The sequence below is a fragment of the Nymphaea colorata genome, unplaced genomic scaffold, assembly GCF_008831285.2.
Source record: "Nymphaea colorata isolate Beijing-Zhang1983 unplaced genomic scaffold, ASM883128v2 scaffold0403, whole genome shotgun sequence".
In the NCBI taxonomy this organism is placed as follows: Eukaryota; Viridiplantae; Streptophyta; class Magnoliopsida; order Nymphaeales; family Nymphaeaceae; genus Nymphaea; species Nymphaea colorata.
This window is the reverse complement of record NW_022204909.1, coordinates 12,588-26,808: the sequence shown is the minus strand read 5'-3', so window position 1 is coordinate 26,808 and position 14,221 is coordinate 12,588. Positions and strand designations below refer to the sequence as shown.

The following is a 14,221-nucleotide window of genomic DNA, read 5'->3' as shown; positions in this document are numbered from 1 at the left end:
TAAGTTGTTTTTACGATGTGACAATAAAACATGTGAATTTATGTTTTAAAACATACTTCTTAACTTAAATTAAATCAATGGTTCTATGTAGACACGAAATTGCAATCGTACAACTACATATTGGAGTACCAAATCCATGGAGCACACTACTGCTATGGCTGTTCCTACAGCCCAATTGAATAACCCAGTTTTCAGATGAGTTTTTTAAATATAAAACTTCTTCAAACTCGAATGCTACAAATTTATAGGTATGAAAATAAAGAGAGACTGGGTACATGAGAATTTTAAATTAGCAGTTTTCATTGTTCTGAATTTATCAGAAAATGAGGGTCATGAAATACAATCCATGTCCCATAATTGTTTTCAGACAGCAGTTTTAGTATATTACCAGAAAGCAAAGGAATCCTGAGGTGGTTTCAAAGGAAATAACGATTTTGATCACTAGTAGAAAGGTAGAAGCCTCCCAAGGGATTGGTGCTAAAATGCATAAATTACCAGAAATGATTTCTGAAGAAAGCTGGAGCTTGTTTCTGGATGTGGCATCAAAAGAAGAAAATGAATTGGTGAGTCACAATTTGAAAGGTACAGGGGAGAGGATAGTGGACAACTGTGGTGGTTTGCCACTTGTGGTCCAGATGGTAGGGTCCTTAATGCGTACAAAAAAAAATGACAAAAGCTGTTTGGGAAAGCATTGATAAGTGGGAGATCTAGGAATCGAAGACGCCTGCCTCATCATCATCCTCTGAAATATGCAGTAGGCTGGTAGCATTCTTCTTGGTCTCATCCTAAGCTACGATGACTTGCCACATTATTTGAAGAATTGTTTTGTATATTGCTGCATTTATCGAAAGGATTAAGTGATAGGAAGGCCTGAGTTGGTCATGCAATGGGTGGCACATGGATTGATTGACCAAAAGAAAGGAGTTGTGGAAGTGACAGCAGACCAATGGATAGATGATTTGTTAAATCGGCGCATGATTGAAGAAACTGAAGAAGGGGAACTAGAAAAACAGTAAAAGAACAATTGCCAAAGGAGAAGCATGTTGAGAAATGAAAAACTGTTTTACTGGTTACACTTGTGACTAGTCTCTTGCATTCATATAGATAGCAGTACAGGAATAGTTACACAGTTACAATAACTAATGTACATGAAGCACTAACACAATTACATTCACTGATAGGAGAGAATATGCAAAACAACAGAATTCTAAGTTGGATGTTAAGTTCCGGACCATCCTCAGTACCTTCCTTGACACACCCCTACAATCTCTGCGTTGGTTCTCATACGGATAGAGTGTCTCGGCACTTTACAAAAGATAAAATACTTGATGGCTTTGTAAGCCAATCGGCTTGGTGTTCTTAGGATCGAATGAACTGAATTTGGATGTCACCTCCACTGACAGTCTCTTACAAAATGAAAACTTATCTTTATATGTTCTGTCCTGGAGAGCAGCACTGAGTGCTCCTTTGTTGTCGCACCAAAAATTTGGAGCCTGTTGCAATGAGAAACCAAGTTCCTTAATCAATGATTGCAGCCACAGTAATTCAACTATTCCTTCGACCAGTGCCCTGTACTCTGTTTCTGTGCTAGAAAGAGCTACAGATTTTTGTTTGCATGACGGCCATGACACCCTATTTTCTCCAAGGAAAACAAGGCAACCTGAATTTGACTTTCAATCTGAAAAAAGAGGAAAGGAGAAAAAGATGACTCAAAAATTAACCTGGTTCGGAAAAATTCTACTCCATGACTCAGTCATCAATTCTTTGATGATCTGGTTCCCATACTCAATACAATTTTATACATAGTTTGGATGAATTCAGATTTGAATTCAGTCCACTGTTTTCAATCGGATTACAGCCTCTCACCTTGATTCTCTCCTTTTGTTCAACGTCATCCTTAAATTTCTCATTTTTATCAAGATCCGTTTTTCTCTCGTGCCCGATTTGTATCCCTGCAATATTGGTGGCACCCGATTTTATGGAATGTTAAATCTCTCATTTTTATCAAGATCCGTTTTTCTCTCGAGCCTGATTTGTATCCCTGCAATATTGGTGGCACCCGATTTTATGGAATGATGAGCTGCTATGTTACCATGATCTGAGACGTCGGCACTGGCTGGTGGTGCGTTATCTTCTTGCCTGATTCGTTCCCCTTTAATATTGCTGATTTCTTATTTGGTGACATTAAGATTGTTGATTACTGATTTGGGGACGTTACCATGAGCTGGTGCATTAGATGAGTTATCACTATCATGCACACAACCTGCCCAGTCAGCATCAGTGAAGGCATGTAAAACTTATTTTTATTGATGTTACCAATATCAAGATGGCAGAACGCATCAGAGCTGCGTGGGCTGTTTGCAGCAGATTTTTAGAAGGTTTTGAGTACAGAGTGAAGGCGGAAAAAGGGAACTCTATGGTCGATTTTGGTGTGTTCATAATGCCCATCTAAAGGAGAGGGGAAATTTATCTTGTGAAGACCAACAGCTGCTCATAGTTGGTTTTCTCTTTTTGCTCATCTGGAGGGTTTAGTCAACCCTTTGTTTTTCTGATTGTGAAAATTAGCATTTATATAATGCTAACCTTTCCCTGTATAGGTGATCTTGTTTGCATGAAGGTAAGGAGCCTAACTCGCATAAAGCTGTTACAGCGAATGGATATGTTTTTACTTGTCATAATTCAAGAATATGCATGTTGAATCCATTTTCAAGCTGATATAAATCCAATCCATTTCCAGTGGGTGTGGTGTCTCTCCCAACTGAAGGAATTGCCACTGGAAGGTTTCACCGGGGACATCACTTTGGGAGGCTACTGGAAATGCCTCCCAAAACTAAGATACCTATGCCTTTCTGACATCCCCAATCTCAAGTTCTTGGCAGACATCAATAACATTACTCTCCAACAAAATGATACAGTAGCTACAACATGTCCCACGGATGCCAAGAAACAGATCGCCTGCCTCTTCAAGCTTGAATTGTTGACAATTGACAGCTGTTCTGCACTTGATCTGCGGCAGGAGTTAATGGACCATCTTGACTTCGTCTGTTCCTGACATGCGATCTGTTTTCTCTTGTGAAGGCTGTCGACATGGATGAACATAGCAGAAACAAGAAGGAGACGGTTTTCGTCAGCTTAGATTCACGTTCGGTCTGAATCTAGCGAAAGAGGGAGCATGATTTCGGCATCTGCTGTTGGTGGTGTCAGTATAGATTTTTCATATTCTATAATGTTCCCCTAACAGCCACGGTGTTTACCTTGCTTGAGCCCCATTAGGCAGGAATGCTATAACCACAGATCCCTGAAGAGCAGTGCAAGCACCCTCCCTGAAAAGGATGTACCAACTGCACCAGTTTTAAATCTGCATCTTTCTGTTTAGTTGCAGTTCCTTTCTCTTCTTCAGATAAATCTTCTTTCTTTTTATGTATTTGCAGTAAGAAAGATTCCCAAGTTAAAAAAGAGAATTTAAAAGGAGGGAAGATTTACTTTGGGTGAAAAAGGTGATTATTTACTTTGCTCATAACTGTAAAAGAAATTTTAATGTTCCCACCTGAAGTATGCACAAAAACTGAGCGACCACTTATTCCAATTCTTCAGGTAGAATTGGGCATGTGGCACATGGGAAATTAACTGTTGTTAAACAGATATCTGGTGTGCAGTGATGCGAGTCCTTTAAGAGGTAAAAATTTGTCCGTCCCCTTATTCATGATGACCAAATTTGAATATCAATCAAGAACTATATGTTATAACTTTAATTAGGTGTACTACTATTGGTCAAGAAAATGATTGCTAATGGATGGACAGCCATTTGACCCCAACGCTAGTTACTATTTCTCATATTTTATGACATTTTGATTGTATATATGTATATATATGTACATATATATATATATCTATATATATCTGTGTCTGTGTGGTATAAAGTGGCACAACATGTGTTCAATTGTTAGAATATAAGTTGATAACACAATGGGAATGCGGTTCAATCACATGAACTGATTCAACCAACGGTAATGTGTATTAAGGTTTGTTACTCCTAAAGAAATGTTTACTCTAGACTCTCAAGCAGGAGAGCAATTTCTCCTTCAAAAAAATTGTGGAAACAGCTACTGAACGTAGGAATGAAGATGATGCACATCAGACTTCACGGGATGCTGACTTCTATATTCTTTGTCCCAAGCTTACAACAAGCAGATCATGGACGCGTTGAAGATCATGAAGATAAAGACATCATGTAAGGGAAATTAAAAAAATAGGGCAATCATGTTGATAACCAACTATTTACACATGTTCAACGGGTAGATTCTTGGTGATGTAAGTTTTAATCCAAGGTTTGGTGGTGTTGAAACAGACATGTTGGATGTGTATACTCATTCATGCATGTCTATTGACATCTTGGCCTTGAATTTTCCATTTATATGAGATATGATGCCTGTGGCTGATGTTGCAGAACTTGTTTGGCTGGCTGGCATTGTGGGCTCAAAATATCTGGAGTTGAAGAACTTCAAAATTAATGTGGGGAAATGAGATGAAGGATTTTTTGTTTTCAGCTAGACATAGAAAGTGAAATTTTACCATCTATTATTGTCTTGGGATTTAAACCTTGCTGTGCCATTAACGTTGACTATAAAACCAGTTTAAGATACATAGAGAGGGGGGAAAAATTGAGGGGTGTTATGTCAACATGAAAAGTGTTTGGCAAAGAGTAACATGGCAGCCATATGCAAAAGCAAAGTGCAGGGTCCATGTCATCCATCCAGAACTTCTTGGTGGTTGGGGCCCCTGAGGCAATATCTCTTTGGTGAAGGAATCTCATTCCTCATGGGTGGACTCCTTTTTTGTCACTCAACTGTCGCCTTTTTTACTCTCGCTCTGTCTCTCTCTCTCTTTCTCTCACACACACATACACAGATGCATGCATGCATGCATGGATATTGACACATACAGAGTAAAGCATAAAAAACAGGAACTAGGAAATATCAAACGGAAGATTGAAGTTTGAAGAAATAGATAGAAAGTACTGCAGTTGCTGCTTCACGGCATGCATTTGTTGTTGAGCTGAGCAAACTTGCTCCATAGATTGCATACACAAACAAAAAATGGAAATTAGGCAATGTTCCAGCAATAAAAGGAGGCTATGTCACCAAATCAGTTGAAGTTACCATATGTAATGAACACACAGAGACACAGACACACACACACAGCCAGTTCAAGCACCTTTCTGCCATTCTTTTGGGTCTATCATAAATAAAATTATTCTCTTATCACTGTCTTTTTTACTGTTGGATGCTTTGGATTAAATTGATTTCATAACTGTCCTCTTTTTTGCTTCAGTTTGTATGAATACCCTTTGTCTATGGTTAAAGAAAATGATGTTCTCGTCACTTTGTCTCTTTTATTGGTGGATATTATGGATTAAATTCATATCACAACTGCCCTTTTTTGCTTTAGTTTATACAAATACCCTTGGCCTATCCTAATGAAAATGATCCTGAGAAAGAAGGGTTAAAGGGGCTTCTTCCTCAATGAATGAGCAATGCAATCTTTTAAAGCTTAAGGCCAGGTCAAGCATCTTGCAGCCATTCTTTTGGGTCTGTCGTAAATAAAATTAATCTCTTATCACCGTCTTTTTGACTGCTGGATGCTTTGGATTAAATTCATTTCATAACTGTCTTTTTTTTGCTCTAGTTTGTACGAATACCGTTTGTCTATGGTAAAGAAAATGATGTTCTCGTCACTTTGTCTATTACAGGTGCATATTATGGATTAAATTCATATCATAACTGCCTTTTTTTTGGCTTTAGTTTATACGAATAGCCTTGGTCTATCCTAATTAAAATGATGCTCTTGACACCTCTTAGATTGAGCCGGTTGATTCCTTCCTTGAAGAGTTGGCTACCAAATAGCCATGAACTCATGATCACCACATGGATGCTCTCTAGTTTCCTTTAAAAAAAAAAAGGTAGAAGGGCAACCATGTGCATGGTGTCCTTTTCTTCGTTTTCTTTTCTCCTTTCTTTAATGGACAGGTAGATTTGATTCTCCATTTTCAAATGGGTTGGCCCTCCGTGATGAACAGATTGTTATTTTTAGAGTGAGTGGGAGTTTTTGAGTGCACCCATCAACATCATTGAATCAAAATCATTTCGGCTAAAATGCCCCATTGTACTACCTCTACCACTTAAATGTTCTAAGTGTCATCCACTCAAGGACTGCCTAGCTCATTGATGCCCACTTCGTGCATATTGACAGGTTGGAGCATGGTAGGCTTTGAACTCAAGCAATTTCGAAAATTCTGACTGCCTGTTTGTGATTAAGCAATTCCAAAGCTTGGTGATTCGATAAAAGGTCAAATTTAAATCAGTTATCCAAGCACTTAAATCGATCAGATATATAAAAAAAAAATCAAATTTAAATTTGCATTTGCACTTACCGTCTGAACCTGTTGCACCCACTAAGCATATGTGTCTGCATTTTACCACATTACAACTTAGCTTTTAACAAATATTCAATCTAATTGAGATTCCTAATTCAATTCAGGTAAATATATTATAAATAATATCCATATCTTTTGAATTAAATATTGTAATATATATATATATATATATATATATATATATATATCGTAACGTGGTTCTGATCTTAGTTGTGTATTTAAAAGGCGGATTTGGATTTAGATGTAAAAATGAAACTAGAATTTGAATCGGATTTGAATTGGAATTGAAAAATTAAATTTGAATATGATATGTAATTTTCTTTCATTCATATTCAAATCCAAACATATAAACATCGAATAAAGGGGGTGTGATTCACCAACGATGTGTTCCTTCAGCGTATGCCTATTCTTGCCCGATTCTAGAATTGGCCACATTCTATGGGTGATAGAGTAGCCTGTAGGGGATAAGCATCAAATCTTTTACTGGTGGATATTATGGATTAAATTCATATCACAACTGCTTTTTTTTTCTTTAGTTTATGGGAAGGGTTAAAGGGGCTTCTTCCTCAATGAACGAGCAGTACAATCTCTTAGTGCTTAATGCCAGTTCAAGCACCTTGCAGCCATTCTTTTGGGTCTATCGTAAATAAAAGTATTCTCTTATCACTGTCTTTTTGACTGCTGGATGCTTCGGATTAAATTCATTTCATAACTGTCTTTTTTTGCTTTAGTTTTTACAAATACCCTTTGTCTATTGTAAAGAAAATGATGATCTTGTCACTTTATCTCTTTTACTGGTGGTTATTATGGACTAAATTCATATCACAACTGCCTTTTTTTCTTTAGTTTATACGAATACCCTTGGTCTATCATAATGAAAATCATGCTCTTGTCACCGTGTTTTCTTAACTGGTTGGTGGTTTGGATTAAATTCATTTCACAACTGTGTTTTTTGCTTTAGTTTATATGAATACCCTTAAGAGGCTGAAGCCCCTTTCTTCTTCAAACCCAGTCCTCGGTGGAGAGCAGTACACATGTCAACTAAAGTGTCACACATCTATCTTTTGCCGTCTCTAGCATTTGCCGTCTCGACCAACTATGCTACACCACTTGGGGCTTTCTCTATATGTGGGGACATAATGAATTGCAAAGGGTCAATTTTGTATAAGATTATTACAAACAGACATCAAATGCAATTTAGCTATTCTACTTTGTGCAATAAAATTTAAATTGATCTAGTTAGATTCTGTTGTGAGAAGAAGAAAAAGAGAAGAAATATTCTAGTTATAAACTACATATTAGACGAATAAGAGACCATATGGACTCACTGATCTCTTAGCAACTTGATTTACATTCTCATTTGAGAGATTCAATAATACCCATCATGTACATTATATTCTAATTTCTCTTATAACACTATGACAGATTTTTTAAATTAATGGTATTTGATTTTTTTAACATTTTAAAGTTGAGAAAAATAATTAATGCTGAGACAACATTAAAAATTTAAAACAAATAATTTCTTAAGAAAATGAATGACCGTCTGGAAAAAAAAAGCAAAGGGGCAAATATCAATTTGTTCTTGCTCGATTGGGAATTTAAGAGGAAAAGAAAATATGAAGCATCTAAAGATTGTAGGCTGAACCACACGCAAGTGGACAAAGGTATGACAAAAATGAAAGAAAAAAAATTGACTTTGTCTTCATTTTCACATTCTATTCGCTTACATACCTCTCCATGAATGCACTTAGCCTATAATGTTTATTTTTCTGATGGAAGAACGATTTTTATTTTTGGAGTTATTGTTGGATTTTGCTTCTTGCATCACTTGTTTTAAACCCTCAACTGCAGCCTTTTGGAGAAATCAAGAAAGCCCACATGAAAGGAAATAGCTGAAAAGACTACTAACAACACCTCACCCTGGCTATCTAATTGGTCTGAGCCAACGTGTGGGTAGTGCCACTTGATCATTCACTCTTGCTATTGTTAGGGAGACCTTTCACATCACCCCACCCAGAGTGGGTGACGTGCAAGTTGCAACAACACCACCACTTCTGCAAGGATGATGGCACGAACAAGTTGTACTTCTAGTCAATGGTCAGATCGCAAAACTAGGATGGGCTAAATAAAATTTTGGATTTCGAAAAAGAAATCATGCATCCTAGCTTTTTACATAATACAATGAAAAATCAGACAAACGTGAGGAAGAGGAAGTGTTGGTGATGTAGAACTTTGTGGTTCGGGAGTCATGGACCTTGCCAGCCTGTAGAGCACTTCCTTCGTCTTCCCTCTCCTTCCATTTTCAGATTTCTAGTTCTCTTCCTCTGCTAGCTCTTTCTTCCACCAAGAAAAAAACAGAGGAGGAGATGACAACAGTAATCAACACCCTTGTGTAAACACCTCTTTCTATTCTGTTGGGGGATGTACCCAGCTTGTTGAAAGAAAAGGTGGACCACATCTTGAATGCCAAAGACGATCTCGAGGTGCTCCAGCAGAAGCTGAGATACTTTGGGAAGGCCCTCAAAGTCACAGATCACAAGCCCCTTTTCAGCAATGTGCACAACAGAGATATGGAGAGAGAGCTGAAGGATATTTTCTATGATGCCCAGGACATCATTGAAGGATGCCAAAGCAAAATTGCAATTTGCAAAAGGGACAAGTCTATAACTTCATGGAACAAGGTAAGGAAGCCCTGGGCCATTCTGTGCTCTTGCTTTAAGGAACATGTATCTGCTTCCTACAACCTTGCAATTGATATTAAAAATATCAACCAAAATCTTGATAAAATAGAAAAAAATAAGATAATGGCGGATGTGCTCGGAATAACACCAAGAGATATTGGTAGTGAGGGTCCTGTTCATGGTGAACATGACAACCCCCAAGAGACAACCCATCACATGGGTGTACAACCACCTACAGGGAGGGAGGATGATAAAAAGGTGATAGTAGAAAAGCTCTTGTCGAATGACTCTATACAAAGTAGTAAGGCACATAAGGGTGGTGTTTCTATTACTTCTATTGCACGAAAAGGTGGAATCGGCAAAACAACTCTTGCAAAAATGGTCTTTAAAGAACTCGAAGAACATTTTGGAAAACGTAGATGGTGGGTTTGTGTTTCGGAGAGGCCAAACCGTAAGGTTTTGGTGTGGCAGATACTAAGGGAAGTGTGCAAGGGATCTAGAGAAAACCCTGATTGTTCCATGAGTGAGTTGTGCACACAATTACAGAACGAGCTCTTAAAGGAAAAATTTTTGTTGGTCCTAGATGATGTGTGGGAACTAGAATGGTGGGGGGAAGAGGTAGAGGGAACATTGATGGCGGCTGCAATGGGGAGCAATATTTTGATTACCAGTAGAAAGAAAAATGTATCAAAAGGGATGCGTGCTTCTTATGTCCATGAATTACCAGAATTTAGTTTTGACCAAAGCTCAGAGTTGTTTCTAAAGGAGGCAGGCCAAACAGAAGAAGATTTGGTGATGCATAGGATCAGAGATGTTGGAGAGAGAATAGTAAGGAAGTGTGGTGGCACACGGGAAATTAACTGTTGTTAAGCTGATATCTGGTGTGCAGTGATATGAGTCCTTCAGAGCTAAAAATTTGTGTGTCCCCTTATTCCGGATGACCAAATTTGAATATCAATCAAGAATTGTATGTTGTACCTTTAATTAGGTCTACTACTCTTGGTCAAGAAAGTGATTGCTAATGGATGGACAGCCATTTGACCCCAATGCTAGTCACTATTTCTCATATTTTATATATTTATATATATGTATATGTGTGTGTAATAAAGTGGCACAACATGTATAAGTTGAGAACACAATCGGAATGTGGTTCAATCACATGAACGGATTCAACCAACTAACAGTAATGTGTAATAACGTTTGTTACTCCTAAAGAAATGTTTGCTCTTGACTCCCAAGCAAGAGAGTGCTTTCTGCTTCAAAAAAATTGTGGTACCAGCTAACTGAACGTAGGAATGAAGATGATGCACAACAGTATATTCCAAACGTCAACAACTTCAAAATTAGTGGGGAATGATGTGAAGGACTTGTTTTCAGCTAGAAATAGAAAGTGAAATTCTACCATCTATTATTGTCTTGGGTTTTAAACCTTGTTGTGCCATTAATGTTGAATATAGAATAAGTTTAAGTTACATAGAGTGGGGAAAAAGTTGAGGGGTGTCATGTCAACATGAAAAGTGCTTGGAAAAAAGTAACATGGCAGCCATATGCAAAAGCAAGGTGCAGGGTCCTTGTCATCCAGTCAGAACTTCTAGGTGGTTAGGGTCTCTGAGACAATATTTCTTTGCTGAAGGAATCTCATTCCTCATGGGTGGACTCCTTTTTGGTCACTCAACTGTTTCATTTTTTTCTCTCGCTCTGTCTCTCTCTCTTTTTCTCTCACACACACATACACAGATGCATGCATGCATGCATTGACACATACGGAGTAAAGTAGAAGAAAATGAATTAGGAAATGTCAGATGGAATTTTGAAGTTTGAAGAAATAGATATAAAGTACTGTGGTTGCTGCTTCACGCCATGCATTTGTTGTTAAGCTAAGCAAACTTGCTCCATAAATTGCACAGACAGGCAAAAGATGGAAATTAGGCAATGTTCCAGCAATAAAAGGAAGCTATGTAACCAAATCAGTTGAAGTCACCATATGGAATGAACACACACACACACACACAGAGAGAGAGAGAGAGAGAGAGAGAGAGAGAGAGAGAGAGAGAGAGAGAGAGAGAGAGGGAGAGAGAGAGAGAGAGAAGGGACAAAGGGGCTTCTTCTTCAATGAATGAGCAGTGCACTCTTTTAGTGCTTAAAGCCAGCATCCAATTAAGCAGTCCGGTGTCATTGTCATGCACCTTGCAGCCATTCTTCTGGGTCTACTGTAAATAAAATTATTCTCTTATCACTGTCTTTTTGACTGCTGGATGCTTCGGATTAAATTCATTTCATAACTGTCTTTTTTTTTTTTTGCTTTAGTTTGTATGAATACCCTTTGTCTATCGTAAAGAAAATGATGTTCTGGTCACTTTGTCTCTTTTACTGGTGGATATTATGGATTAAATTCATATCACAACTACCTTTTTTTGCTTTATTGTATATGAATACCCTTGGTCTATCCTCATGAAAATGACGCTCTTGTCACCATGTTTTCTTTACTGATTGATGGTTTGGATTAAATTCATTTCACAACTGTATTTTTTGCTTTAGTTTATATGAATACCCTGAGGAGGCTGAAGCCCCTTCCTTTTTTCCTCTATTCCGGTTCTGGGTGGAGAGCAGAGTACATGTCAACTAAAGTGTCATGCATCCATCTTTTGCAGTCCCTAGCAGTAGCACCCATAATAAATGAACTAACAGTGAACTTTTGTTGTCTTGTCAGTCCGGGCAACTATGCTACACCGCTTGGGGCTTTCTCTATATGTGGGGCAGAATGAATTGCAAATGGTCAATTTTGTATAGGATTATTACAAACAGACTTCAAATGCAATTTTGCTACTATACCTTGAGGAATCAAATTTAAATTTGACTAATGAGGTTCCATTGAAAGAAGAAAAAGAAGAAATATTCTAGCTATAAACTACATATTAGATGAATAAGAGACCATAAGGACTCACCGATCTCTCAAGAATTTGATTTACATTTTCATATAATACCCATCATGTACATTATATTCTCACCACGGCCATAATTTCTCCTATAACACTATGACATATTTTTGAAATTATTGGTATTTTTATGTTTGAACCAAAATTTGTAATTTCATAAAAAAAATGAATCACTGTCTAAAAAAAAGGAGGGACCACTATCAATTTGTTCTTGATTCCTTGATTGGGATTTCAAGAGGAAAATAAAATACGAGGGATCTAAAGATGGTAGGCTAAGCTACACACAAGTGGACAAAAATGAAAAGAAAAACATTGAATTTGTCAACATCCGTATGAACCACAATATGTAATTGACACCATTTTCACTGGTTGGAACTCCATTTATTAATTGTTTTGTCTTCAACTTAATACCATTCGTATTCTATTAGCTTGTATACCCCTGCATGAGAGCACTTAGCCTATAATGTTTATTTTTCTTAATTGCCGATACTTGTACTTTTTTTGTAGAAGAAAACACTAAATTTGATCAAGATAAACTTCTGTCGTGTACATATGAATCCTTCTTAATAAATGGTGGGGAGCCTACCTCCCAGCATCCTTCATTGGATCAAGATAAACTTCTGGGAGTGATAGTCTGACCTTTTATGCACCTATCAGAAAGCATCCAAAGCTGAAGCTTTTCTCTCTTCTTTTGCTCCAATTTCTACAACTGCTGTCATTATATGTCGGCAAGCAGATTGCAGATGTGGTCAAGATCTACTGTTTTTTCAATATCTCTAGATCTATATATATATATATATATATAGAGTATATATATATATATATATAGGGAGAGAGAGAGAGAGAGAGAGAGAGCCACAGAGGTACTTAATGAACTGTACATTTCACCACTTTGTGAAAACAAGAGTTTGATTGGAAGAACGATTTTTTTCTTTTGGGGATATTGTTGGATTTGCTTCTTGCGTCACTTGTTTTAAACCCTCAACTGAAGCCTTCTATGCATGAAATCAAGAACGCCCACTTGAAAGGAAATAGCTGAAAAGACTAGTAACAACAGCTAGCCCTGGCTATGTAATTGGTCTGAGCCAACCTTGCATGGCTAGTTCCACTTGATCATGCTCTGTTGCTATTGTTAGAATGACCTTTCACATCCCGTTCTGAGCTCATTGTTCTGTCAAACAGAGCATGTTGAATGACAACAGCTGAACTGGATTAGTATGAGCCCCAGACATCCTGATCATAAGTCTAAATATGAAACACTTTGTAATGGTCATCATGGGGACATCATCATCTTTGTCTCTTCACAATAGACCAGCCTTGAGTTTGGCAAGGTTGATGGCATTCCCTCGCGGCACGAACAAGTTGTACTTCTAGTCAATGGTCAGGCCACGAAACTTGGATGGGCTAAACAAAATTTTGGATTTTGAAAAAAAAAATCATGCATCCAAACTTTTTACATAATACAATTATAAATCCCACAAACGTGAGAAAGAGGAAGTGTAGATGATGTAGAAGTCTGGGGTTCAGGAATTTTTATGGATTTATTTAGCACCAATCATGGACCTTGCCAGCCTGTAGAGCACTTCCTTTGTCTTCCTTCTCCTTCCATTTTCAGATTTAAGCAGTGGTGGACCCAAATTTGTTTGGCCTTCCTTCGCCTTCCTCTCCTTCCATTTTCAGATTTCTAGTTGTCTTCCTCTGCTAGCTCTTTCTTCTACCTAGAAAAAAAAGAACAGAGGAGATGACAACAGTAATCGACACCCTTGTGAAAACACCTATTTCTATTCTCTTGGGGTTGTAGCCAGCTTGTTGTAAGAAAAGGTGGATCTCATCTTGAATGCTGAAGATGATCTCGAGGTGCTCTAGGAGAAGTTCAGATGCTTTCAGAAGGCCCTCAAAGTCACAGATCACAAGCCCTTTATCAGCAATGGGGACAACAGAGATCTGGAGGGACAGCTGAAGGATGTTTTCAATGATGCCCAGGATATCATGGAACGATACCAAACCACAACTTCACTTTGCAAAAGGGACAAGGTAAGGAATCCCTGGACCACTCTGTGCTCTTGCTTTAAGGAACATGTATCTGCATCTTACCAACTTGGGAATGAAATTAAAAAGATCAACCAATGGCTTAATGAAATGGAACAACATAAGAAAATGGTGGATTTGCA

At 37.8% G+C, this 14,221-nt stretch overlaps 1 protein-coding gene across 1 annotated transcript; it reads left to right on the top strand.

Annotated features, from left to right (window-relative positions):
- Nucleotides 1-9,237: 9,237 nt before the first annotated feature.
- LOC116244942 (putative disease resistance protein RGA3) lies at nt 9,238-9,984 on the top strand. The gene has a single exon (XM_031616729.1). The coding sequence runs from the start codon at nt 9,238-9,240 to the stop codon at nt 9,982-9,984; it is 747 nt and encodes a 248-aa protein (XP_031472589.1).
- The last annotated feature ends 4,237 nt before the right edge of the window (nt 9,985-14,221 follow it).

What these genes read in the sequence shown, in the direction of transcription:
- LOC116244942 (XM_031616729.1), top strand. Translation starts at nt 9,238, where the DNA reads ATGGCGGATGTGCTCGGAATAACACCAAGAGATATTGGTAGTGAGGGT.